Source organism: Panthera uncia, assembly GCF_023721935.1.
Source record: "Panthera uncia isolate 11264 chromosome A1 unlocalized genomic scaffold, Puncia_PCG_1.0 HiC_scaffold_17, whole genome shotgun sequence".
Lineage (NCBI taxonomy): Eukaryota > Metazoa > Chordata > Mammalia > Carnivora > Felidae > Panthera > Panthera uncia.
In genome coordinates, this window is record NW_026057577.1 from 78,499,234 (window position 1) to 78,527,050 (window position 27,817).

The 27,817-nt window shown below is 35.4% G+C and overlaps 1 protein-coding gene across 21 annotated transcripts in view; it reads left to right on the top strand.

The window, feature by feature from the left end:
- Positions 1-13,226, top strand: part of PPIP5K2 (diphosphoinositol pentakisphosphate kinase 2) — a 71,624-nt gene extending 58,398 nt beyond the window's left edge. For all 21 annotated transcript variants that reach the window (XM_049647652.1, XM_049647655.1, XM_049647656.1 and 18 more), the window contains 3 exons: positions 1,290-1,430; positions 5,146-5,271; positions 11,502-13,226. In XM_049647652.1, the coding sequence (XP_049503609.1) occupies positions 1,290-1,430; positions 5,146-5,271; positions 11,502-11,614 (380 nt within the window). In that variant the 3' untranslated portion in view covers positions 11,615-13,226. The remainder of the gene's footprint in view (positions 1-1,289; positions 1,431-5,145; positions 5,272-11,501) is intronic.
- Positions 13,227-27,817: the final 14,591 nt, after the last annotated feature.

Genomic DNA, 27,817 nt, shown 5'->3' on the forward strand with positions numbered 1-27,817 from the left:
AATTCTTTTAGTGCTTTATTTAGGTGCTTTAGCTGCTGTTATGGTATAGTTTGTTTTGTTTTGTTCTTTAAGCATATGTAACATTCCATCATGCTTTGGTTTGCACCTGAAAATCAAACATACCAATTTTGTAAATCCTTTGGTTATTTTCATAGAAAGATTAGATTCTCTTTTAACCAGTTTCCCTATTCCAGCCAAGAATTAGTCAGTTCTTGGGTCACTGTTTCCTCCTGAAATTAAGTAAATATCAGTCAGTGTTAAAATGAGCACATGCCTATTGAAGCAGAGAATGTTGTAGTCTGTTTGAGTTTAATTAATTTTTACTTTTTATTTAATAACGTTAGCCTTTATATAAAATCTTAATCTAAGTATTAAAAGTATTTCCTTTGGAGGGAAATTAGTTTGAATGTTAGAAAGAAGAGGTGCAGGAAGACTTACTACTTTAATTGTTTATGAGAGCAATTTTAAAAGCCATTCAGTTGAATAAAATTTAAATCAACAGGCAATTTTTATAAAAAGCGAATAACCTATATCTTGTTTTTTAAAAAAGTGTATATTGTAAGCAGTTTTGTTTCACTGATGGTATTAATATTTATGTGCATGGTTTGTTTCATGAAATTTTTCTATTTCTGTGCCATTGTTGAATGCAAACATGTCTGTATTTTGTATTGCTTTTTACTTGGCCTAACGGTACTCAGCTAGCAATTTCCAACAATAGAATATTTGAGTTATTTCAATAAAGGTAGGTAAAATGTGTTTTGGAATTTGATTTTCAGCATAAATGAATGAGTGTGGTTTTCAGGTCACACTAGAGAGTATTGTTGGCCTTGGTATTACTAGAAAAGTTACTTAAAATCACTCCTCAAGTAATTACAATGTAATCATTTTTCAACAAGAAGTTAATTTTAACATCCTAGCATCAGAGACACATCATGGCATCAACTTACCTGTCAAATAGACCTGATTTTTATAAAGTATAAACTTAATGTAATTTTTCTGTCCCCCCCCCCCCCAGGTTTTTTTTCTTTAAGTATCATTCTTAGATTTTACTAAAGTGTAGAATGAAATTGTGTGCATGCGGTACTATGTGAATACATTTAAAATGAAATATTTGTCACATCTTGTTCCAGTCCCATATTGCATAGCATCTGGTGTCATGACTTCAGAGATCTCATGTGATTGCATGTGATAGATTGGAAAGACCTAACCTGTACAGTTCTAAGCAATGGTCTTCTTCCTTCTTAATTATTTTTTAAATATCCAAATTTTTTTTCATTTCTTTTTTTCAGGCTTTGAATTGTATTCCATGGTGCCATCTATTTGTCCTCTAGAAACTCTTCACAATGCCCTGTCTTTAAAGCAGGTGGATGAATTTCTTGCTTCCATTGCTTCTCCATCAAGTGAAGTTCCACGGAAGACCCCTGAAATTTGTAGGAAAATAATTATTATTGTTATTATTGTTGTTGTTGTTGTTGTTATTGTTATTAGTTTCATTATTTTGTGGCAGTGATATTATCAGACTATAAGAAGAATTATTACAACAAACTCATGTAGTGATAGTGAATAAAATTTTAGGAGAGAAGGGGGTATAAAGGAACATTATTTGAAATTCTTTGGTGTTATTGATGTGGAATGCACCACTTTTCTTTATAACTCCCAAAAAACTTTCCTCCCAAAAAAGGAAAAAAAAAAAAAATCTAAGATCCAGCAATAGAAGTCAACAATATAGACTGATGGCCTTTTTTTCGTTTTCTTATTGTGTGTGATTTTACAATAAACTTTTTAAAAACTACAAAATACCATTTGTCATTAACCCACACATGCACAAATAACCATCCATGCCTCACCACCTCTGGTACATATTCACAATGATTCAGAAGGAGCTCTTGGCTAAAGAGAGCAAATTAGGACAACAGGTTTTCAAATTATGTTCTTCAGAAAATATTCTGCAAAAGTTAATGCATGTGTGTGAAGAAAAGGGATTCATGACTCAGTAAATTTTGGAAACTGTATTATATCCCACCTCCCTTTGGAGAGACAGAGTTACATTAATGTAGGAAAACTGTATACTTAGATTTTCCAAAACTTATTTTTTGAGAAGACACATTTTTGGTGACACATTTAGACACCATGTAGCACTATTCTGAGGGACATCATTCTGGGAAACCTTTAGGGCTACCTTTTTTGGGTATGAGAAGTCAGCTGACTACTATGATCCTCAGCTCTATAGGATCCTTCAGCCTGTGGGAATTTCCAGTTTAGGAAGCATCCAGTTTGGGAGAGCATGCTCTGCTTAGTTAAGAATCTTGCTAGGGCTAGTCCTATTTTTTGGAAAGTCACAAACATTGAGTGTATACCTTTCTTCTTTTTGTAAGGAGCGTACTATAAATGTGTTTCTCTGAAGAATGAAACCAGAGGTCTTGGAATGAAAGCCACTTTCGTGTATTGCTGTTCTCTTCCCTTTTCTGGCTTCCACATTGTATTATTCTAGAGAGTTCTCGTCACATTGTATTCTGTCTAAATGGCACCCCTTGCATTTCTCCAGTATAGTGGGCTTCCCTTTTCTTCCACGTCTGGTAGTAGAGGTCAGGTTTCAATCATTGATGGCAATGGAGAGATACTTGGGTTTATGTTCTAAAATATTTCACTTTAAGAATGGTTTTAGGAAGTAGGATTTAATTTCAAAGTTTTCCTGTGAATGTGTCTGACTCTGAGAATTGATAATACTCCAAATGAAATAACTTCTTTAAGCTGTGTGAGGTCAAAGTTAGGAAAATGAAGTATGTTTATCTTCTTTTCCCTGTTAGCTGATAGAATGGAAAATGCTTTTCCTCAGAATGCAGTGGAGAACCTGAATTAATTCTCATTTACCATTTACCCCTTTATATTTGATGTTTCACAGCTTCACTGGGGCAAGGATTTATAATCTTAAAATAAAGATGAAAGAAAAGTTCTAATTAGTAAAAAAGAACTTAGGATAGATAATCAATGTTATTTAGAATTTAGAAGATTTTCAGTGAGTGACTTACAGGTAACAGCAGTAATGACATCTGTTTTGGAAAGAGAATTGGTAGAACATTTACAGAAAGAAAATCTCTGAAGGTATATTCTGTGGTGCTGTTTTATTATGATGGCTTTATTTCTGTGGTTAGTGAATTCAATTAATCAGAGTATATTATTGAGGTGTATTAATGAAGGATATTAAATTCCTTTTCCAGTTCAGATTAGCTCTTTTCTATATCATGGATATAAGTTGTACCCCATATTCTCTAGTTCTCTTAAAATTTCATGCCATTACTTACTAAGGAAACTAGATAAGAACGTAAATACAGTTAATGCAACTCATTGAGTTGAATAAACCTTAAAATCAAGCTAGTTCATTGATCTTCAGACTGTATTCCCAAGAGCTTTTGGAAATTCCATTAGGAAGATGATGCTGAATGGTTAGGCCTTATGTCATGCATGGCTGCTTCAACTAGAGTATATGTTTTCATCTATTTGATTTAAGATTTCATTTGAGAAAAAATTATTCTTTAAAGAAAAAAAACTTAGACACCATTGAGGAAATCAAGTGGTTAGTGGTCAAGCAATACTAAAAAACCCATGTCTTCTGAGTGTATGGTTTTCTAGTTCTTCTTGAGTAGTAAAGAAAATAGGTGCCAGCTATAATAGAAGCCTCTGAATCCTCTGTTTTATACTGTAACTGCAGAATTAAGTGAGGTTTGATGGGGGGTGGGAGGGAGGGGAAAGTGGGTGATGGGCACTAAGGAGGGCACCTGTTGGGATGAGCACTGGGTGTGGTGTGGAAACCAATTTAACAATAAATTTCATATTAAAAAAAGAAAAGAAAATAGGTGCCAGCTGTAATAGAAGCCTCTGAATCCTCTATTTTATACTGTAACTGCAGAATTAATATTTAGTAATCACAGTATATTTATATTATTTTATACTTAATTCCCTGAATTGTCAAGGAATTAGCATTATAATGTAGACTATATTGATTTTGTGCTATTTATAATGAAGCCGATATTGTTAATCCTCTGTCGTTCAGAAAGGCTTTTTCCTCACTTCAAACAAAATTAAATCAATTTTGTGGCAACTAGAAGGTAGCTTACAATGGAACACTAACAGTATCAGATGGGGGGAAAGGTGTGGAAATACTAACTGGATAAGTTAGAGATGGAAGTTAACGAGACAGGATCAAACATGTAAGCAGGAAAGAGCTTAGTAGTGGTGTAGTGCTTTACATGATGCTTTCGGGATTTTTGTCATCACTTGTATGTTATATCGTTAGTGACTACTTGGAGCTTCTGCCAATGGGATTTGTATTCATTCAGTGTAGATACGGGTCAGCCACATGAAACACATTTGCTGTGACTGGCTCACGTATTTGTTTTTCAGAGACATGCTGTTTATTGCTATCAGGTCCTCCAAAAATTGCAAAAGCAGGCGAGTTGGTGTTTTGTTAACTCCTCACCTCCCTTCAGTTAAGAACCTGGAAGCTCATGCCAGAAGCTCTCCTTCCCCAGAGGACTTCATACTTCAGAATTACCGTACTTTTCCTTTTCATGCCTCTCAACCACTCCACCTTGATTAGAAAGAGAAAAAAAATCTTTAAAAGTCCTTGCATTAAGATAAATCTCACTAGATAATATAGGGAGACAGTCTGATTTATTACTTATAAATACAATAGATTAATAGACCATAGTGTTTACAAAGTAACTGTCCCTGAATCTCTACTTCATATTTTTAAGAGAAAAACAATTTGGGACTTTTTTTTTTTTTTTTTAACTAGGCAGTAAAATTATGCCATTAGCTCTCTGCCATCCCTTAAGAATCTGAGTTTCTATCAGGACAATAAAATTAAGTCCATTGCTCTATTCTTGGCATGCCATTAGTAAATACTGTTAAATGCTTATTATTTGCAGTATAAACAGAACATCTATTGGGCTAAGAGCATGAGAGAACTTTTTATAGGAAAGATGATGTATCCGAATTTACTTTGTAAACCTTGCATTGTCTATTTTCTCCTGTAACGTATAGTCCTAAGTCCACTAAATATGTCATTAGAAATTTCTAAATGTAAGGACTTGGTAGGAAATTACTGAACTGCCATATCTGTTTTGTTTTTTTTTTTCTTTTCAGCCTCTTCAGCTTCACGTTCCAGTCCAGTAATGAGAAGAAAAATATCTTTAAATACGTATACACCTGCAAAAATCCTCCCAACACCACCAGCTACCTTAAAGAATACGAAAGCAAGCAGCAAGCCAGGTTAGCACTGTGTGAATTTGTGGATTCTGTAGTGCAATTAGAGGAGTAGTAATAGCTTGCCTTTTGAGTTTAAAATCTGTTTTTAAAAAGGATCATTATACTTCCTAGAGTTAAAAACCGTTATTGTAGTCTGTTGATGTATTTGTATTTTTTCCTCTGTTGTCTCCCCCGCCACTGTATCTGTTAATAAAATATATTTCATACTCATACTGTTCTCAAAACTAACTTATGAACTGTCTCCTATTGCTTTTCTTTTGAGTCTAGGCTTTATTTTAGTCATTTTATATGAAAGATTTTTTTTTTAATTTTTTAAAACATTTATTTATTAGTATTGAGAGACAGAGACAGAGCATGAACATGGGAGGGACAGAGAGAGGGGGAGACACAGAATCCAAAGCAGGCTCCAGGCTCCAAGCTGTCAGCATAGAGCCTGACGCAGGGCTCAAACTCATGAACCATGAGATCATGACCTGGGCTGAAGTTGGACGCTTAACCAACTGAGCCACCCACACGCCCCCTATTTTTGTCTCTTTCTTTACAGTGTTTTAATTCTCCATGCGCAGTCTAATGACATGAGTACCAAATTCAACTATCTTTTATCAGCTTTTTTTCTATTTTTTTTAAAGATTTTATTTTTTAACTAATCCCTGCACCCAACGTGGGACTTGAGCTCACAACCCCAACATCAAGAGTTTCATGCTCTACTGACTCAGCCAGCCAGACACCCCAACTGTTTTTTTGTTCTTATTTTTTGGCATATTTGACTGTGTGGTTGATCCTTGCTGAAATCCTCTCTTACTCTGACTTCCACGGTGTACTCTGCCTTGCTGTTATTTCCCTTTACCCGATTCTTCTAGTCTTATCTGACAGTTGTTCTTCTTCCTACTTTGCTATGCCAGACAGGGTCATCCAACTGTTCACTTTTTCTTACCCTATACCTTTTTTTTTCTTGAGAGAATTCTATATAGCTCCAAGGTTTGACTGTATCCTCACTGGAAATTTCTTCATTCTTTTCAGCATTTTAGTGCTCTCACAAATTCTTTTGGTTAATAGTTTAGGCTTGGGAGTCAGAGGGACCTAGATTAAAATCTCAACACTACTACTTATTAGCTTTATGACTTTGGGTAAGTTACTAACCTCTCTGATCCTCAGTTTCATAGTCCTAAAATCGGGGTAATAGTACTCCTTTAAAGGTTGTCAGAAATGAATGCAATAACCTATGTAAAGTACTTGACATACATAGTAAACACTCACTAAATGTTAGTTGCTGTTGTTACACTGTTGCCAAACTGTTCACTGCCTCCCAAATAAATCCTTGTGATACTCAGGTCATTTTTCTTCTAAAATGTTCTCCCTTTACTTCCCACTCCCAACCCAGCCCCCTCCACTGGTGATGTATTTATATGATTACCAAAACAAGAACTCTTACAGCACTCTGTACCACTGACTTGATCATTTATCCCTGATAATAGTTCTGTCAGGTTATCCGGCCTTATAAATTAAAGGCAATATCTTAAATATAGTTAAAGTTTGCACCGTCTAAATAATCAATATATGCAGGTACAGACAACTGAAAAAGTATCTTAAATATAAATTACAGTGTATTCCATATACAACTCAAAGCTAACATTTGTATAGTTTTTTATGCTACAAAACACTTTTTTTGTTCATACATTTCTAAACATGGCCTTCAGAGATCAATACCATTCTTATGCCATTACGGATGAAAAAATTGCAGAGGTTGTGACTAATCCCTGTTCACATAACAGTCGTAGGCCTAAGATTTGAATGCTCTTTGAATCATGGTCCATTGTTTTTCTCTATATATTAGACACATAATAAATGTATTATTTCATATGCCTTTTTAAATAATAAAGATGAAGTGGTGTTATTTTGACTTTTTCAATGTAACATAAGCCAATAAAAGCCAATCTTGCATTCCTGGAATGGACCCCACTTGGTCATGATGAATAATTTATATAAATGTTGCTGGATTCAGTTTGACCTTGAGGATTTTGACACCTGCATTTTTAAAAGACAATGATTCGTCTGTAGTTATTTTTTGTTTTTGTTGTTGTTTTTGTTTTCATGTTGGTTTTTGTTTTTGTGATGTCTTTTAAATGTTGGTATCAGGCTGATGATGCTGGCCTCAAAATGATTTGGAAGTATTTCTTCCACTTCTATTTTCTGAATGAAGTTTTTTATAAGAGAGGTATTTCTTACTTAAATTTTGATAGAATTAATTTTCTGTTACATTTTAGTGATGGCTTTGGTAACTTGGTTTTTCAAGGAATTTGTTCATTTTATCTAAGTTGTCAATCTTCTTGTTACTTCATTATCCTTTTTTAATTTATTTTAAATATTTTTTAATGTTTATTTTTATTTTTGAGAGAGAGAGAGAGAGAGAGAGAGAGAGAGCGAGCAGGGGAGGGGCAGAGAGAGAGGGAGACACAAAATCTGAATCAGGTTCCAGGCTTCAGGCTCTGGAACACAGAGCCCAAGGTGGGACTCGAACTTACGAACCATGAGATCATGACCTGAGCCGAAGTCAGGCACTTCACTGACTGAGTCACCTAGGCGCCCCACTGCACTATCCTTTTAATGAATTTAGTAATAATTTCTGTTATTCATGATACTGATAATTTGTGTTATGATTTTTTTTTCATTATTCCCACTAGGGATTTATCCCTTCTGTTGGTGTTTTCAAAGAAACAGATTTTAGCTGTTTGTTTTATAGTTCACTGATTTCTCTCTTTTAATATTTCCATCCTCCTACTTACTTTGGGTTGACCTTTATTCTCTTTCTAGTTTCTTAAATCACTTTTTATTAGACATTTCTTCTCCTGTTACAGAAACATTTAAGGCTTTAAGTTTCCCTCTGAGTACTTCTTTAGCTACATCTCACAAAAGTTACATTTAATTCTCATTCTCATTCAGTTAAAATACTTTATAATTTGTGATTTATTCCTTGAGTCATGGAGTATTTAGACACATATTGGTTACTTTCCAAATATTTGGGGGTTGGGGTTTGGATGTCTTGTTACCAATTCCTTCATACCGTTGCAATTACAAAACATATACTGTACAGTCTTAGTATTTTAAATGTGAGCTATTTTATGGCTTAACATTTGGACTTGGTACATCTTAAATGCAGCAAGAGCACTAAAAAAGAATTTTTATTCCATAGTTCATTGATGTAATGTTCTATCAGTATCCATTAGGTCAGAATTGCTGATAATCTTTTTCATATCTTCTGTGTTTTTCCTATTTTGAGGGGTGGGGACATGTGGATGGGAGGAGAGGTTCTGAATGTGCTATCAATTGCTTAGAGAGCAATTTCCACTCACAGCTGTACAATTGTCTTTTTCTTCCTTTAATTCAATCAGTTTTTATTCTGTGCTTTGAAGCTTTGTGATTACATACATACATATTTGGTATGCCTTCCTAATGTATTGACTCACTTATCATCATGAAATTTCCCTTTGATTCCTAGTAATGCTTTGTCCTAAAGTTTATCTGATGTCAATTTTGCTACCTCACATTTCTAATGCTTACTGTATGCATGGATTATTTTTCCAAACAACCTGTGGTCTTCATATGCAAGGGATTTTTTTTTTTTTTTTTTTTTTTTTTTTTGTAGGCAATATATATTTGGCTTCTTTAAAAACCCATTCTAGGGACACCTGGGTTGCTCATTCAGTTAAGCATCCAACTTTGGCTTAGGTCATGATCTCTCAGTTTGTGGGTTTGAGTCCCACATCAGGCTCTGTGCTGATAGCTCAGAGCCTGGAGCCTGCTTCCGATTCTGTCTGTCTCTCTCTCTCTCTCTCTCTCTCTCTCTCAAAGAATATAAATATTTTTTAAAAATTTAAAAACCCATTCTAACAATATCTGCCTTATAGTTGCAATGTTTCTGGTTCATTAACATTGTAATTATTGATATGGTTGGGTTAGATCTACTATGTTATTATATTTTTGGTTTATACATTCTGATTGTTATTCTTTTATTCTTTTCTGCCTTGTTTTGTATTCAATATTTTTTAGAGTTTTATTTTAACTTATCTATTGACTTTGTAGCTTTACCTTTTTGCATCATTCTTTAATTAGTGGCTATAAATATACCTAACTTTTCATGATCTACTTAGAGATAATTTTATACTACTCAGAGTAAAATGTGGGAACCTTGCAACTCTGTAGATTCATTTACCTTCCTCTCCACCCATCCTTGACACATAGTTATCCATGTATGTTACTTCCACATATATTATAAAGGCTACAGTACAATGTTAGAATATTTGCTTTACACAGTCATGTATTTTAATGACACTTGGAAGAGAAAAAAGTATTTTATTTATCCACACATTAGCCATCAGTCTTCATTCCTTTTTCTAAATCTTTGTTTCCATCTGGTTTTATTTGCCTTCTACCTGAATCTCTTTAGCATTTTTATACTGCAGATCTCTTACTGTATTTGAAAAAGTCTTGATTGACAATTTGAGGAAGAAAGTTTTTTCTTTCAGTGTTTTAAAGGTGTTGTGTCCTATTTAGGGTTCCCATTGTTTCTGATGAGAAGTCTTTGGTAATTTGAATTGTCCCAATGTGTGCAGTGGGTTGAATTATTTTTTTCTGCCTGCTTTCAATATTTTTTCTTTATCTTTGATTCTCAGCAATTTGACTATGGCAAGCATGCTTAGAATTTTTTTTTTTTTTTTTTTTTTTTTTTTTTTTTTTTTTTATAATCTGGGTTGATGTTCACTTTTACCTATCATCTCCATTCTGCTGTTAAGCTATCTAGTGGGTTTTTTTTCAGATATTTATTCCTTAGTTTTAGATACTCTTTTTTGATTCTTCAGAGATCTCCAAAATTTTATTTATCATAAGCATATTTTCCTTTGTTCTTGAGTAAGTTAAAGTACTTGCTTTAACATTCTTGTGTACTAATCTAGCTGACCTCAGAAATAGTCTCTACCAATTTATCCATTCCCAAGAAGAAAGATGTTTTCCTGTTTTTTTTCATACATTGAGTACTTTTGGATTGCATCCTAGACATTATGAATGAGATGTTGTATAAACTCCAGACTGTTATTTTTGTTACGCTTTTCCCAAGAGTATTGAGTTGTTTGGGTTTTTTTCAAGCAAAGAGTTAACCTTGGGCGAACTCATGTTGGAAAACTGTGTTCCTTGAAGTAGTCAGCAGCTCATCTTTCACATATTTTCTTTTGGCCTTAGCTACACTCTTGGAGCCTACCCTCCCCATGCCATAAATGTGATCATGCTTTATACAAAGAACTGGAGACTCTCCCTTTCTGGGATCTCCCACCTGATTTTCCAGCAGCTATAGTTGCTCCAGTACTTGTCTTCTGGTTCTTCATGCTAGTAAGAATGAGTTTCATGTTTAGTTGTAGTCATTGCACATGGTTCAGACCAGATACTCTCCTTAGGCCTACAGCTTTCAAAAAAATGAGGGTGGGGGGGACTCAACATGAGTTTCCTTCCTCCAAGTGTTGATTTTTTTTTTTTCCAGTATACACCTGCTTTTGTTTACTCTTCAGTGTCTTCAAGTAGTTGTTTTTCATATTTTATCCAGAGTTTATACTTGTTAACCTGCAGGAGAATTAGTCTGATAGGGCTGCCCATCCATACCAGAAGTGTCATCTGTCTTAGAATAACTTTTTAATAACTCATAAGGGCTTAATGTTGGTTTGGATGTAGAAGGATGAGTTCTAAGTCAAGACTGTGTATAGTTTTCTAATATTTGAACTTTTTAAGTAGTGGTAATATAAAAGAGGAGAAAATAGATTTAAGGGGAAATGACAAGTTCATTATTAAGCATATTAAGTTTATGTTTACTGTCAGTTTTATATATAGAGAGATTTCTGATAGGATGAACAGAATAAACAGATCTTGAAGTAAGGGAAAAGACCTGAACCAAAAGTATACATTTGAATATTGTTAGCACAATAGATAGATGGTAGTTAAAAATGATGGAATAAATTAGTTTTTAAGGAAGAATGTAGAGTGAAAAGACAAATTTGGAACACACCCCATTGACCTTACTTTCCTGTATTGATGTTGAATTCTAAAAAGTTAAAAGGTTAAAAATGCTCTATTGGATGTTTACAATGTTTCATTTACATCACAGTTATAAAGTTAATTATTTGTCACTTAGCAGTAGTATTTGAACGTGAATTGCTTGTGAAAATCTAAACAATTTTTCTTTTTTTGTATAGCTACCAGCGGACCTTCTAATGCCGTTGTTCCTAATACCTCATCTCGAAAAAAGACTATAGCTAGCAAAACAGAAATGCATGAACACAAAAAAACCACTGGGAAAAAGAAATGAAATCTTAGCGGAAGCTGGAGCTCCATATATTTATAAAAATCACGTTGTTCGATAGAAAAAGACACGTAATAAACCTTGACTGAAAACTGTCAAAGCAAGTAATTGATGTTTCTCCTTATACACCTCTGTATTCATTTCAAAATATGTTAAATCTAGAGAATTCTTTGTATATATTCAGGTAAGGACCTTTTCTCTTGATCTTGAAATGTTTAAAACAATGTTTATTAACATTTTAGCAAAACTTACGGTGATGAAGGTCTGTCATTCTTAATATTATGTTTGCTATGTTCCCTCTGTAAAGAAAACGACAGGAGACCTCAGCCTGCCTGTCCCAGTGTCTCACCAGTAATGCTGTTTACTCAAGAATCTGTGAGGTGACCTCTGTACATACTTTCATTTTCATGGGATTGTATGTCAGCTATAAAAACCTGTAGCTTGAGTTGGAATTTGACAGCCAGGATTACATATTACAGATTTTTAAAGTGTATTTCCAAAGAGATTTCACTGACCATTTGGATTAGAAACTTTTTTCCTCCAATTGTTAGAATTACATATATGCTGCAATATTTAATAACTGGAGTACTAGCATATGGGTTATTTTTCCAATATGTGCTTTGAGGTTTTTTTTTTTATTGTGTATTATTTAAAATATTACATATACAGCTGGGGTGACTACACCTTTATGTGCATAAATTTCTATATTAATTTGTAGAAAATACTTGCTTTATATATTTCCTTATCATAAGGTGCTTTTGCTCATCAGGAAAATACTGCTTTATGTATCGGGAAGAAAGACATCTTTAGAATTTCTTTTTAAGAGACATAGTTGATAAGTTTATAAATGTTACACTTATTTTCAGAGTTCTTTTTAGATCTAAGGAAACCAGTTCAAAAATGGATATCAGCAGTGTGAGGAGAATGTCTCAATTCTGTAGTTAGGAGATATTATGCATAACACCTCTTTTTAGCATTTCCATTCTTATCTCTAGTGTATCAGTTGATCTCACTAAGAAAGCTTAAAGATTGAACATTGGATATAAATGCTCTTTTCAAACTATTAGATTTTGAAAGGAAATTGAGATCATTGTTTTGTGATTTCATATGTGATGTGAAAAAATATTTACTGTATTGGTGCTTTTTTATCCCCTAGTGCACAAATAATTATAAGCCACTTGAATGACTTAAACTGTAAACCAAACAATACAACCTGGTAAGAATTCCATGCATTGCCAGTCAGGTAACTTAAGTTGCTAAAGCTTTACTTTGAAGCTTATATTTAGGATATTATTGAATTCTCATACGAACACAACTATTAAAACTCTTCAGGAGGCTCTCCTAACTTTAAATCATCACCTATGAATTGACATTTAGAAAATAAACATATTAAGTGTTAGTTTTAAAAGGTACCAGATGCAAAAGTCACAAATATATACAATTATATAAGTTCATATACTTCACGTGAATGTACTTGTATTATATGGAGACATGTCTTGTAAACAGTTGAATGTACCTAAACTTTCTGTATGTGAAAATGTTAATGTGCTCAGTGTGGGAGTAAGAAGCTACTTTTATTTTTTAAGTGGAACTTAATTAAAATATTTTATTTCCAGAATCAGAGAGTCAATGAAGTGGCAACTTATTTTTGATTTCTAGTCTTTATTTCTTTACTTTTAGCTTTCAAAGTAGAAGTAAGAAAACTATTTGAGTATTAAACGATGCTAATCTCAGATATGAAATAAAACTTACTGTTGGCCATATCTATTTCCTAGAAATTAGCTACAGAAATTCAGCATAGCTCATTTTTACCATTGTTATACGTGAACTATGATTTCACCGTAGTCACTAAACTCTGTAATATTTTTGTGTAGACTGATTAGATAAACTGATTTGAAAGAATCTTTGAATCATTTTCTAAAACAACAGAAGTCTTATATATCAGAGCAAGAAATTACAGTTATCATTCTTTAGTGCAGGTTTGACTGAACCATCCGTTTCTCCCATGATTCTATCCCTGTATGGGTTTGTTTGTTTTAAATACTGCAAGATACTGTTTCTTGCAGCCCAGTCCTCCAAGCAGCAGAGATGAGAAAGCCCATCCTGAGGAGCTGTCCAGCCATTCTAGGATGTTAGTCTTCATGGTGCATTATTCCATCTTTCCATCCTTAATCCCGCATCTGAACGCAGACCTCACTTTCCCCTTGAAGCAATGCTGGCAGATTTTGCTGCCCTGGTTCTATAGGATTCTCCTAAGTCCATTCTAAATACCAGGAAATACTTTTGGGGTGTTGTACCAACATTGGATTAAAGAGCAAAATGTGCTGAACAGCTTATCTCAGGTTTCCTTTGAGCAGGAAATGGAGGCATTTCCATTTCCATGTAAAGGGACAGAGAACATGTGACAGTGTGCTTGCATATACATGGAACAAAAGGGCAATAGACAGCAATTAAAAGAGAAAAGCTAAATGTATCGCTCTTCAATAAAGATCTAATTACAATTCTTAAGACAAGACAAAAGCCTCTTTTGAACAGTATTATTACCCAGAGTTTCCTCCAGGTTTTGCTGACTCTAATGTGCATGTCCACTATTACCTAGTTTCATGCTAAATTTTTTTCATGCTAAGATTTTGCTTTTACTTGGTCTTGTGTGCATACTTTAATGGAAAGTCCACAGTATTTCCTTGTGTGCTTATCAAAGTTTGCTTTACATATAGTATTCATTAATATGACCTCATTTTATCCTTGGTTTATCTGGGCAGAGTAGACTGCCTATATTATTCTTAGTAATGTTGGGATTCTTAGTAAACTCTGTGAGTTTAGACCCTCTCTAATTCTCTTGAGCTGTACCCAGAGCTGTCATCAACAGCAGCATTCTTGCCCATGGGGACAATTTTTATCCTTCTGAAGGGGTCACTTGATATAAGGAATTCAAGTAGAAATAGCTCTCCCTTTGCACAGAATCATTCATAGGTACCAAACTATTGCCGTGTAAGGTTTTCTTTATATGGGTCAGTTTTTGTTGAAGGGTCTACTCTGTATTTTCAGAGAATGGAAAACTTTATAAAATCTATTCTTTTATAACATATATAAATTATATCTCAAATATATCACTTAGGTTTTCTATAACCTTTTCCTTTGGCCCATGTGCTTAGTCATGACTTGAAAGAGGTAAAGGAAACTTTCCATATAAGGATTTTCTCCTTTTATTGCCTGTGTTTTTTTTTTTATTTCTTTCTATGTTTTTATGTCTTCTGTTGCATATGAATTCATGACTGCTACATTTACAATGTGGGTTTTACATTTATCATTATAACAATATCTTTTGTTGTTATTTCATTGGATGCTTTTGCCTTATAGTTTAAAATGTCAGATATTAAGATTATGACGTTTTATTTTAAAGTACATTTGCTTGATACACCTTTATCTATCCCTGAATTTGTTTATGTTTGTGTCACTGTGTTTAGGTATTTTAAAATAGTGTGGTTTGCTTTGTGATTCACTTTTAGGATTCCTCCTATTTCATACATTAGTGTAGTGTTTTTATATGTAATATATTTCTGCTTTTAGATTAATGCTTTCTGTTTTTATTGCTTTTTTAGTTTTTTTTTTTTTTTAATCTTTTTTGTAGAACAGTTTTCATTGCAAGTAAGAAAAACTCCAGTTGAAACTTAAAATCATAAGGAAATTTATTACCCATTTTGGGAAGTCCATAGACGGGGTGCGTTCTGGACACAGTGCTTTCAGTCATACTGTCATCAAAGACCCGGGTTCTCTACCTCACTCCTGTAGCATAGTACAAGTACTTCATCCCAAAGTTGCTTTCCCACAATGTTCACACATCATGTTCACACGATGGCTGCCAGTGGCAGTCAGGGTTTTATGTTCTCTTGTTCATGTCCAACACAACAAAAATTGAGGAAAATTCTCCCTCAGCCATGGAATAGTCTTTCATTTCAGTATGATTAGGCCTTCTTATTTGGTCATCTATTGCTCCTGGATGAATAACATTCTCTAGGAGAAATCCATGGGCTTATTGGCTCTGGAGGTGGTGGTGATAGAGTCAAGTTCTGCCAAATGCCTCAGTCCTGTTGACAGTTCGGACCGTTTAATGCTTTTCTGGGAGCTGTTCTCTGCATAGTAGGATGTTTAGCAATAATCCTATGCTAAGCTGCTAGTTGAGGTAGTCAGTTAAGGCAATGAGCCAAAATGAAAATAATAATCAAATTTTTATTTACTTACTGTGGCAATATAAGCAGGAGACCAAAAAGGAATGTAGCACTGGCTCCTCACTGTTCTTTCCTAGCCCCCCACTGAATGGCACTGGGCAAGGGTCAATCAAGCAGTGCAGGTGGAGGAAATTGTCTCAGTGTTTTGAAAACAATTTTTGGTGGAAATTTTGATCATTGCTGAGGAGCACTGCCATTTTATGAACCCAGGGAACTGGGGACAGGGAGAGAAGGAAAGGCTAGAAGTGGAAAAACAGAGTGGAGGAGAATACCTTGGTCAAGACCTGTCCCCGGGAAGGTCTCAGTGGAGACACCTGAAGGAGTCCCATAAGAATGAGGCCTCTGAATGGAGGTGTCAGGGCTAGGAGTGCAGATATGAATATAAGCATGCTGGCCCTTGGTGTCTTTGACTAGATAGCTCCCTTAGAAGACTGTGTATGGAGGACAGCTTTTCCTCATAAAGACTTCCAGGCAAAACTTTTTTAAATTGCCCATGATAAAGAAGGCCTAAAAGATCACACATAGGGTTTTGGCCTGAAATTGGTCTCCTCGTCCCGGTCTCTAACCTAAATGCCAGTAACACCCCCTGAAAGAGAGTCTAAATTGTCTCCAGACATTGCCAAATGTCCCCTACAGAGGCAGAATCACTCCCAATTAAGAATCCTTGCTTTTAAGCATAAGATTATGTGAAAAAAGGATAGATATATGACCAAAATTAGGGTTCTTTTAGGAAAGGGGTGGAGGAATGAATAAGGGGTAAGTGATCAACAATATGAACACTACACTTTCATTGTACTATCCGTGTTTGCTGTACTTCCCTTTGTTCCACTTGTTCTCTTCTTAACTGTAATTTTGATTTATATATTTCATTTTTTAGATGCTCTTGATACCCTGTTAGGAGCAATGTCCAATTAGTGTACTTTTTTCTGCCTTTCCTCTAGAGCAGTTTAAGTTGAGAGTATTATTTCCTTGGTTCTTGTGTTTAGCTTTATACCTGTAAATGTTTTATGCCTTTATTACATGCTTATCAGTTTAAATGCTATATTTTGAACCCCTCATTAACAGGTTGAAATTATTTCCACCTTATCCCCTCTTGGCCTTCTCTCAGTTTACCCATCTCTTGTATTCCCTCTGGTGTAGCATTGTTTGGAGGATGGTCGTCTTCTTCTCTTTTCCATTTCTTTCCTAAAGTCTTTTAGCTCCTGTTGCATTTCCTTTGGTTGTGTCACTATGTGGTTTCTGATCGCTTGTATCTCTGGATGAAGTTTTTGTTTCCTTATTTGGTCATATATTTCATATGCTCAGTGGATTCATTTTTTCCAATGAATGGTTTTATCTGCTATTGTTTCTCCCGTTCCAGTCCTGCTTTTTTTGGAGTATATTTGTATGAACACTATTATGCAGGCTCATTTTCATTTACCACTCATCTCGAAATAAGTTCCTTTCTGGATCACCTATTTGATATACTTCCATATGGTAGTTAATAGCATTTTGGGCTAACAATTCTTCCTGGGTAATACGGAAGCGACTTATCCCAGGTCTGCAGGTCTACAAAAGTTGTTTTTTAGCCTTTTTATTCTCTGCAGCAAACAGTGACTGTCAGCCACAGAGCTGCTCCCCTTTGGGGCGTCTTTCCTCCACTCTTGTCTCATCCACATACTGCTTCTTGTAAGTGACATGTCTATATTTCCTCCTTGGGCTTTGCAGCTCTGCTCCTCTGTGGTACCAGGAAGTATCCAGAAAACACCCGAATGGTGGTGCTGACTCCATTTCCATTGTTTCAGACAAGGAATTGGCTTTGCCCCTTAGAATATGCCAGCTATTTTGGAGTCTGTTGCTCTGATAACTTTGAGGTCTGGAGCTGTAAGCATCCTCTCCAGGGATCTTCCTTTTATATCTTGACTGCATCTGTTAGCTCTTTCTCAGAAGTTGTGGCGGAGGTTACAAGTGTTTTATAGTTTTGTTGAAGACTGTTTATATTTCTTTTATTTTAAGATAATTTATATTTATATTTGGGGATGATCATTTTTATTGAGAAATGATTTCTCCATTTTCAAACTGGATATCACTTTTTTTATTACTATCCTTTGACATCAAGGAATAAGAAGAGGAAGAAAAGGAGAAGTTTCTATTTTCTTACCACAGCTATGTTTTTTTAAATGAAGTTAATAATGCCACTTATGCCTAAAGTCCAATGTTGTCAGGATCAAATGAAATGATAATTTGGTAAACTGCAAAAGGAAGAACAAATTTGAAGCATTATTTGTGTTCTTTTGTTGTAATGGAGTTGTATATAGTCCAGATGTCAACCAGGCTTCTGTTTTCAGTTGTATTTCAGCATTTTTGCAGTCAAGGATGTTCTAGACAGCTCCCAATACTCTTCTGTGGTTGCTTTTGTTGCCACAGGAATAGCTTGCCTAGTAACAATCTGGCAAACCAAAAAAATAAAAAAAATCAAGGTTATTTCGGCATCTTTTCCATTTATAAAATCTTTCAAATAAGACAATACAGTCCTTCTCAAAGCAAGGTTTAAATAAAACAACAGTATTTAACAAAACAAAATGAGGCCTTCCCTCCCACCCATCCATCTCATGTCATGTGTGGTGTGAATGACACAATTTATGTGACCCTGGTGAGATAACGGATGTATGATTTAGATACCCATTTTAAAGCCCTTACAAGGATGTATCTCGATGAAGAAAGTAAGCTGTTTATTTATCATTCCATGTAACGTGCTTCAAGAGTCCTTGATATATGAAGGATGATTTTTTTAAGAGCTAAAAAAAACAGTGTGCCTTCTGAAAGTGTTTTGCTACTTTCGAAAACTAGATTTTTCTGAAACCAGTCAATTGACTAGAATGCTCATTGTTAAAGGTGGATGGATGGATGGATAGATGGAAAAATGAAGGGAAAAAAATGAGGGAGAAGTGAGGCAGAGAGAATAAAAGAACGTAAGCTCTACTGTACTACCAAAAAACATTGCTGATATGAAGAAGTTGGAGGCCAGATAATTAAAGACTCTCTTGCCATACATAGAAATGCTAACTTGTCCTATAGTAAAATGAGACCTGGGAGTCCCTAATGTTTTAACTCACAACAGTTTTGTATAACTGATTCTTCATTAGTCATTTAGAAACCTTTCTGAAAGTTTCTAATATGCCATATGCCATACCTACCTTGTTCTTGAACATTAATTTAGGTAGATAGCATAACTAAAGTAAGAGTTACTGGTACTGATGGCCATTACTACTCCCTCTTGCTCCCCAGATGCTCATTTAAGGAACTTACTGTTAACAGTAAGCATAAATAAAGTTTATGCTTCAATATTTATAATTTTAGAATTATCTATATGAGGATTTTACTAGCTCCCATTTGTTAACCTGAGTTCATTTAGTTCTGGATATTGGTTGATAATATAAATGCAAGCTTTTTTATATTTAAACAGAATAGAATATAGTTATGGAAATGTTTTTACAGCAAGAACAAGAAAAAAATTATACCCAGCATATTGATGATGTAGTACTATGATTGTGTAAAAGCAGATGGCTAATAGGAAATCTTTGAGTCTATAGAATAAGTTCTATATTTCTACTACATGTGCATTATTGCCTTGTCTGGTTGTTAAAATGGACATCTGTAAAGTTGTGGCATAAAATGATCATCTGGGTTCTCAGCTGTCTTTAGTCTATGGTGATGTGATTCTAAGAAAGTTCTTTTCCTTGTTACCTTCTGCCCTCTATATTCTGACCAATGCTGCAACCACAAAGAAGTGGATGATTTGTCTTGCTGTATGAGAAATAATAGACTGATAACAACCTATCATAACATGGTTATAACTCATTTTGACCAAAAAAAAAAAAAAAAAAAAATTATCCCTAAAAAACTAGAGTTACTCCATAGGAATCAGGTGACCCCCATATTACAGACTTGGGCCAGGAGGCTACGACCTGAGCAGGAAAGTTGGTTGCTAAGTAAGGAGTAAGAATTTGGGAGGAATTTATCTGCTCAAAATCTTACCTACTTGCTGGATACAGTGTCTATGTAGGGAGAATCATTAAGAAAGCTCAGTGAACTCCCTGCCAAACACATAGATAACCCCTTTTAATATGCAAATACCCTTGGAAGGCTTATGTCATTAATCTGGCCATTAACCCCATAATTTATCAAATGCTTTTCTCACTGTCTTCCGAAAGGCATTCCTTCACCAAATGCGTGGTGGTTGCTGATTATAAACCCATTACTGTGCTAAACCCTGGTGAAAATGAAAGTCCTGTTGCCATTCTTCAAGGAATTTACTATCTATTGGAGACCAAGTGCTCTAAAGCAATCACAGAGACCATGGCAAAATGAGTGAGCAACTTATATTTCAAACACTTAAAAATTCTGGATAAAATATTTATTTTGGAAATGCATGTAGCAGCTCAAAAGCAAGAAATTAAAACCAGAAGGTATCAGAAATGAAAGGAATCAGCAATTGAATCAAGTCTGAAGTCCTTTTGTCTAAGGGACTCAAAGGGTACCTGAATCCCTGATTTTTCAAGGATAATTTACTTCATTAATCAGTGCATACAGTTAGTGGTTCTGTAAATACTGCTTATTGCTGAGCCAGGTAGAATGCTCTGATTGTTCCTTTTCTTGTAAAATACTTGGTCTTCTTGAAACTGTTTCATTGGTTCCCATTCAGTATATGTATTGTGAGTTTTTTAAATTTTCCAATGAATATATAAAGCAGAGTTCAATATTATTTTCAAAGTAACAGGTAACTAATTAGTTCCATGTTTTCCCCTTGAATATCACCTTCTTGTTTCTTGTCAGTAGGATGACTTTAGAAGTTGGGCCCACAAAACTAGACAAAAAAACAATGACAGATACTCAGAGGTCAATCCAATGACATCTTTCTATCCCTAAGAGTTGTGTGGTCTTACCAGTCAGGAAAAATTCAAAATGAATGAAGGGTTCGTAAAGTTCAGTTTTTAAAGTTAGACAGGGAGATATTTATACTTGAAGAAGGGCCAAAGAAATTCAAAATCCCATCAAGTCATATAGCCAAATACATGGAAGTGGTCGACTTAAAGAATTCTTTGAGTAGACAGAAAAATTAGATAATTTGTGTTTCCATTCTAAGAGTTGCAGCACACTTAAAATCTTCCTTCTTTAGGTCATGACTTTCTTAGTATAGCAGCTATAAGCAGTGCTCATTAAGTCCCATCAAAGTTGAAGGCAAGAATCCCATCCTTGCCTAGTCCAAGGTCTTCTCAGAACAGAAGGAAACTGAACAAGCTGAGAAGATGGCCATAAAAATGACATAGGATGGTAAGTTCAATATTTTATTGGTAGGTAGTGGTTTTTTCCTTAGTGGGAAAGAACTATTTATCTTTTAACCTTGATAAGACTCAGAATTTAGAGGAATATTTAGGGAATCAAAGTAACAATGTTTTTTTGTGTTAAAGAATCTCTGCAGGGGTACCTGGGTGGCTTAGTTGGTTGACCATCCAGCTCTTAATTTTGGCTTGGTCATAGTCTCACAGTGGGTATAAGATTGAACCCTGCCGTCCTGTCTCCTGTGGGGCTCCACCCTGAGTTGGAGCCTGCTTAAGATTCTCCTTCCCTCTAACACTGTCCCTCCCTCACTTGCACAGACATGCTCTCTCTCAGTCAGTTGAGAGACCAGCTCTTGATTTCAGCTCAGGTCATGATCTCATGGTTTGAGTTCAAGCCCCACATGGAGTCTGCACTAGTGGTACAGAGCCTGTTGGGATTCTCTGTCTCCCACCTCTCTCTCTCTCCCTGTCAAAAATAAATAAACTTTAAAAATTTTTTTAAAGGGGCGCCTGGGTGGCTCAGTCGGTTAAGCATCTGACTACAGCTCAGGTCATGATCTGGTAGTTTGTGAGTTCAAGCCCCACATCTGTCTCTGTGCTGAAATAACTTCTTTGAGTAGACAGAAAAAATAGGTAATGTGTACTTTCATTTTAAGAGTTGCAGTGTACTTAAAAGCCTCTTCCTTCTTTAGGTCATGGCTTACTTAGTATAGCAGCTATAAACAGTGCTCGGTAAGTCCAATCAAAATTGAAGGCAAGAATCCCATCCTGCTGGGAGTCTGGAGCCTGCTTTGGATTCTGTGTCTCCCTCTCTCTGCTCCTTCCCTGCTCATGTTCTGTCTCTCTCTGTCTCTCAAAAAATGAATAAATGTTAAAAACAATTAAAAAAATTTTAAAAAAGAATCTGCAGTTTTGAGTTTTATGTAACTGTAGTATTTAAGAAAACTTTAATTGGACTTAACAAATCAGCTTTATGATTCTAATTTTAAGATGCGTAATTGATTTAATTTGATTTCAAGTTGAAATCTAACATTAAATTTATAAGAATTATATGAGCACCTTGGATTGGAATATGTGTCGCACATTTAAAGCATTTAAAATGCAGTTTAAAAAGTTTAAACAAGTCTCATGAACCAAGCTACTAAATGGGATTGAATATTAATAAGAGGATCCCTAAAAAGTGATTAAAATTTACTAGCTTTATAAATATGATACTGTTATCTTTAAGTCAAGTGCTTAAGAATTTTGAATTTGTAACCTTACTAAATTGAGCATTTTAAAAGCCAAAGTGCTCTCTGAATAGTCTTTTTTGTGCCCTCAGGCTGCCCTTGACCACATGCATTGCAGAACTCAATTAACAGAGTCGCTCCAGGGTGGGCCCCTTCTCTAAGCCTGCCTCCTTGCTTTCCTGTGTTAGCTTTATGTTTCCCAGATTCTGTGCCCATGTCCTCCTCTGAGTCACATGGTCCCACTCAGAGAAGGACACAGTGTTCTTCCAAGAAGGAGAAAGGGTGAGCCTGTAGAAGACTGGGTGAGAAACAGATGTTGAAGAGAAATCCATCATTGTCTTCCACACAGCCTTTCCCCCAAGCCACATCCCATCCTTGCCTCCCACTGAGCCATATGCCCCCAGCCCTTCCCTGCTTCCTGGAGTGGCTGGTTTGCTTTTCTTTGGTGTCCCCATCTGCAGTGCCTTCAAGTGCAGTTGCCTCTGCTCTTTAAATCCAGTAACACAATGTGCTGGGCTTTTTTCTTTCCATAAATCCGTTGACACCTCTCATGTGATGTTCTTTCCATTCATACTCTCTTTATGTTGTTCCCCCACCCCCCCCAACCCCCAACCCCCCCCACCCCCGCCTTTCTTGTCACTTTAGAGTGGTTTGGGAAGAAAGGGTAGGTACATTGTAAGAGTTGAACTTTTCATTAATAGGAAGTCTCTTTCACAATATGTAAATAGCCTGTTAGTTCATCTACCTTAATTTGTTTAAATGTGTGTTATTATAGACACCTTAAATTCCTTCTTTTTCTTTCCTGACAGCTTGTTTTCTTCTGATAAATTATTTCCTTGTAGTAAATTACAAGAGGTGGAATTATGGGATCAAAAGTTGTAAAGAGATACAGTGTGGGGTAGTAGAAGTGTGGGTTTTGGTATATAGTTTAATTCCTAATTAAATGCATTGCTGTCTGTGTGATAAGCAACTTATTTTTTTGATCTACCCCAATTTAGATTGAGACAGAATATTTATTGCAAAAATCAAAATAATCTGCAAGGAAAATAAAGTAAAATTAAAGTAAATAAAATTTAAAGTAGCTATAAGTATGGCTTAAAAAATAAAAAATAAAGTACTTTCCTTGGTGTTAAAATCCTGCTACATAACCTCCTTAACAAATTTAATTCCATTACTTACCATTTTCCTTTCTTAAAACATCTCTAGGTTTGACAATTTCTATGCATCAAATCACTTCTAAGTTTAACAAACTGTCTACACCCTCAATGCTTTCTAGCACAGGCATATGAAGGTTGAATAATGTTTTTTTGCACCTAATTAGTGCTTAGCAAACTGTATTACAATAAAAACAAGTTATTTCACTAACAGCCTTTTGCAATTCGTGTGAAAAGTTATTAAGCTGGGGCACCTGGGTGGCTCAGTCAGTTGAGCATACAACTCTTGAATTCATCTCAGGTCATGATCTCAGGGTTGTGGGATTGAGCTCTGCATCAGGCTCCACGCTAAGTCTGGAGCCTACTTGGGGTTCTCTCTCTCTCTCTCTCTCTCTCTCTCTCTCTCTCTCTCTCTCTCTTTCTCTCTTTCTCTAAAAGAAAAAAAAGTTATACTTTTCTGGAATCTTGCCAGCTTTTAAATAATGACTAAGTACAAACAGGAGAATGGTATCTTCACCTCATTGTCCTAACTGCATTACTAAGAAGTTGATTGCCAAAACTGTACAGATAACAGATTCCTAGCTTTTCCATTTCAGTTTTCACTTTGAAGAAGCCAGTTTACTACAGAATCTGTTTGGATTGAAGCCTGCCCAATTTTTGGTTCTTGCTTCACACTCCTCAAACTATGGATAAGACATTAAATATTTCCTTGAGTATACATTTCACTTTCAATTGGCATCTTTATTAAAAAGAAAAGTATAAGCAAAATCAGAGTAAATGGGGGTAGTCATTAGAACATCAGAAAGGAATATAAAATTGCTTGTATTTTTCTGAAATGTTGCATATATTACCAGAAATAAAATACACGATTTTTAAAATGCTAAGCCTATTTATTATTCACATGATTTAAAAAGAGAAGAAGTTCTAGTCAAGTAACTCAGCTACAGGCCTTTCATTTGAATAGAGACATTATTTTCAACTTCATCGTAAATTATTTTTCCAAGCTCCTTAGAGCCTGGGGAGATTAACAGAGCAGGTATTATTATTCTTGATAGATAAGGAAGTTGACCTCCAGAGAGTTTGCCAAAGGAAACACAGTAAGTCAGTGACATAGCTGGAAAAGGAATTCAGGTGGCCCAACTTCTGGGCATTTTTGTCTCACAGAACCATCTTTCAATGATTAGCTCTCTCACTGCTTATTACTTTAATTTGCTAACCTTGCCAAGTGGCTGAAGTCCTGAGGAAGTATCATTTGGTGTTTGCAATTCATTATGCAGTTACTGAAAAAAAATATTTTTGAAATCAGAAGTATTTTAGTGCACAGAAATTCTGGTAGCTTGACTGGGTTTCAGGAATCTTCATGCAAGAAGTATAGCTTGGGGCACCTGGGTGGCTCAGTCAGTTAAGTGTCCGGCTTCAGCTCAGGTCATGATCCCACAGTCCATGGGATTGAGCCCCACGTTGGGCACTATGCGGACAGCTCAAGAGCCTGGAGCCTGCTTCGGATTCTGTGTCTCCCTCTCTCTCTGCCCCTCCCCTGCTCATGCTCTGTCTCTGTCTCTCTCAAAAATAAATAAACATTAAAAAAAATTTTTTTGAAAAGAAGTATAACTCAACCTTATCTTTTATTTATTCAGTCTGTATGTCAACTCTGACCACAGTGTGGTTATGGGAAGAGAACTGAATGAAAATCTGGGAGGTCTGTGGGTCTCAGCCCTGTCCTCCACTAGTACATCTCCCTGGGCAAACTGGTCACCTTCCTCCAACTTCAGTTGCCTTTTAGGTAAAATTCAAAATAATATCTGCTTTTCCTGCTTTCCAGGCTTTTTGTGATAAGCAACAGTAAGATGATATATGGGAAAATGTTTGGTAGACTATGAAGCATACCACCAAGGTAAGATATTATTATTTCCTCAATACCACAGAACAGGTGAAGAGACACCTCTTAGGTTCCTGGAAGTGGAAGGCCACTTAAGACATTTCAGCCTTTGCTCTTGTTAGGATTTATTTGCTTGAATGATACAACTTGACCTTTAGTAAATATTTCCACCACGAAAGCAATTCAAGTGTGGCAGTTTACAATAGTCTGGGTGTCTCTTTACAAAGTACAAAGGTATACCAATTAGACCTATGTGAAATTCCTGGTCTTTAGGGATGAGCGTAATAGGGAACAATCTGTAGGATTAAATCCAGGTTTATTATAATTTGGTAGCTTATGAGTTGTTTTCAGACTTGCTATGTGGCTACTGGGTTTTCAAATTCTCTTACCAGTAAACAGTAGGTTTTGAAAGAGCAATAATTTAGTAAACTCTATGTTTGTGTGTGTCTGTATACATGAAGGTGCTCATGCAGGCAAGAATTAAATGTTTGGAGAAAAACCGAATTGTTCAAAATTGTTGTTGACCTTTTATTGCAAGCAGAGTTATCACTCATGGAAGATTCATGATGCCAAGAATACAATCTAGTGCCCAGCATAGAATACTCATTTAAAGACCTGACTGAAATGTGGCATAATACAAGTTTAGATTTAAGTTTTCCGTTCCATTTTGGTGGAGGGAGTGGGCAGGAGAGACTGCTAAATTAATATGTATCTGTGTGGCAGGTTGTACCTGTGCTTGTCCAAATGTGCCAGGGCTTTAGGTGCACTGAAGATATACATCGGTCTGTCCATTTGTACCCACTCTGTCTGACATTTGAAATTCCTTTACTGTAGAGTTCTGAGATAAGAAATTTGGATCAGTAAACAGGTGAATGAGAGAATAGAAGAGAGGAAAAAAGGAAAGAGAATTGATTTTTAAGTCAAAAAGTACTGTAGAAAATATTTATTTTTCCAATTGTGAGATAATTTATTTTCTAATAGATTTGAATCCCCTCTAATATGTTATTGGCATTAATGTGGACCTTTAAGAAAACAACATATGGGTGGGGCACTTGGGTGGCTCAGTCAGTTAAGCATCTCACTCTTGATTTTGGCTCAAGTCATGATCTCATGGTTCATGAGTTGGAGCCCCACATCAGGCTCCACACTGACAGTGCAGAGCCTGCTTGGGGCTCTCTCTCTCTGTCTTTCTTCCTCTCTCTGCCCCTCCCCCACTTGTACGCATGCACTCTCTCTCTCTCTCCCTCTCAAATAAAATTAAAAAAAAAAAAGAAAAAGAAAACTACGTATGGGACATTGGTCAATTCATTAAGTGATGATGGTCAGAAGTCCCTTAAACATATAGCAGTTATGTAAATGATCTTTCTGCATCAGAATTGCCCAGTGCTATGCCCCTTATTAAGTAAAAAAAATAGGCTTAAGTTTCCAATTTTCTGATAAACAAATGTTTATGATTAATAAAACTGATGTGAGAAATTAATGCCACTCTTCTCCATAACATACATTTTTGGGATTGCACTATATGCCTCACAAAATGTTTAGAAATGGTTCTTACTTTCATGGCGTTTATAGTGAGGCAAGTCCCTTTGACTAAAAACTAAAAAGCAAAAGCAAACACTTCTGTTCTTTCACGACTACTGTCTTGCTCTAATCTTTCCTAAACTCATCCAAAATACGGCCTGTCCACATGGAGCCTTGGGCCTTTTAGAATGGTTGGTAATACACTGTTCAGTTAAAGCTGAACAGTTGTTAATGCAGGTCTTTTGTCTGTTATTACCAATTACTTGGGGGAAAAAGTTCAATGATTAATTAAATCTGGGAATAAGCCCAGGTTAAACAAAGTTAAATGTGCTTCATTAATGCAAGGGTCCTTCATAGCCTTTAAAAATGATAACAAGTCTGTGATTCTTCCAATGGGGAACTTAATAGACAGTGTTCCCCAAATGCATTTGACCTTGAAATTCTTTTCTCATGGATGTATCTCTTGCGAGAGAAAGATCATTTAGAAATTGACATTAGTATGGATATTAGGAAAGCCTTTTAAATGGTCTGGTTCCAGATTATAATCAGACAGAGTTCTAGCACTAGCTCAGCTACTTATTAACTATGTCCCTGGACATGTCACAAAACCTTTCTAAGTCTTAACTTCCTCATCTGTAAATGAGAGTACAAATACTTACTTCAAATTGTAATTATAAGAATAAAAACAAAACAAAACAAAAAAAGCTATGTGAAAGTGCCCTGCAAACTGCAAGGCATTTTAAAGATAGTAAACATTATGAAAATAATGGGCATAGCATTAAATGTTGGTCTCACTAAGAATGTTTGACCTACTCATTTTTTTTAATGTGCTATGACATTAGATTAATGATATGCAATTATCAGATTTTCTGATTC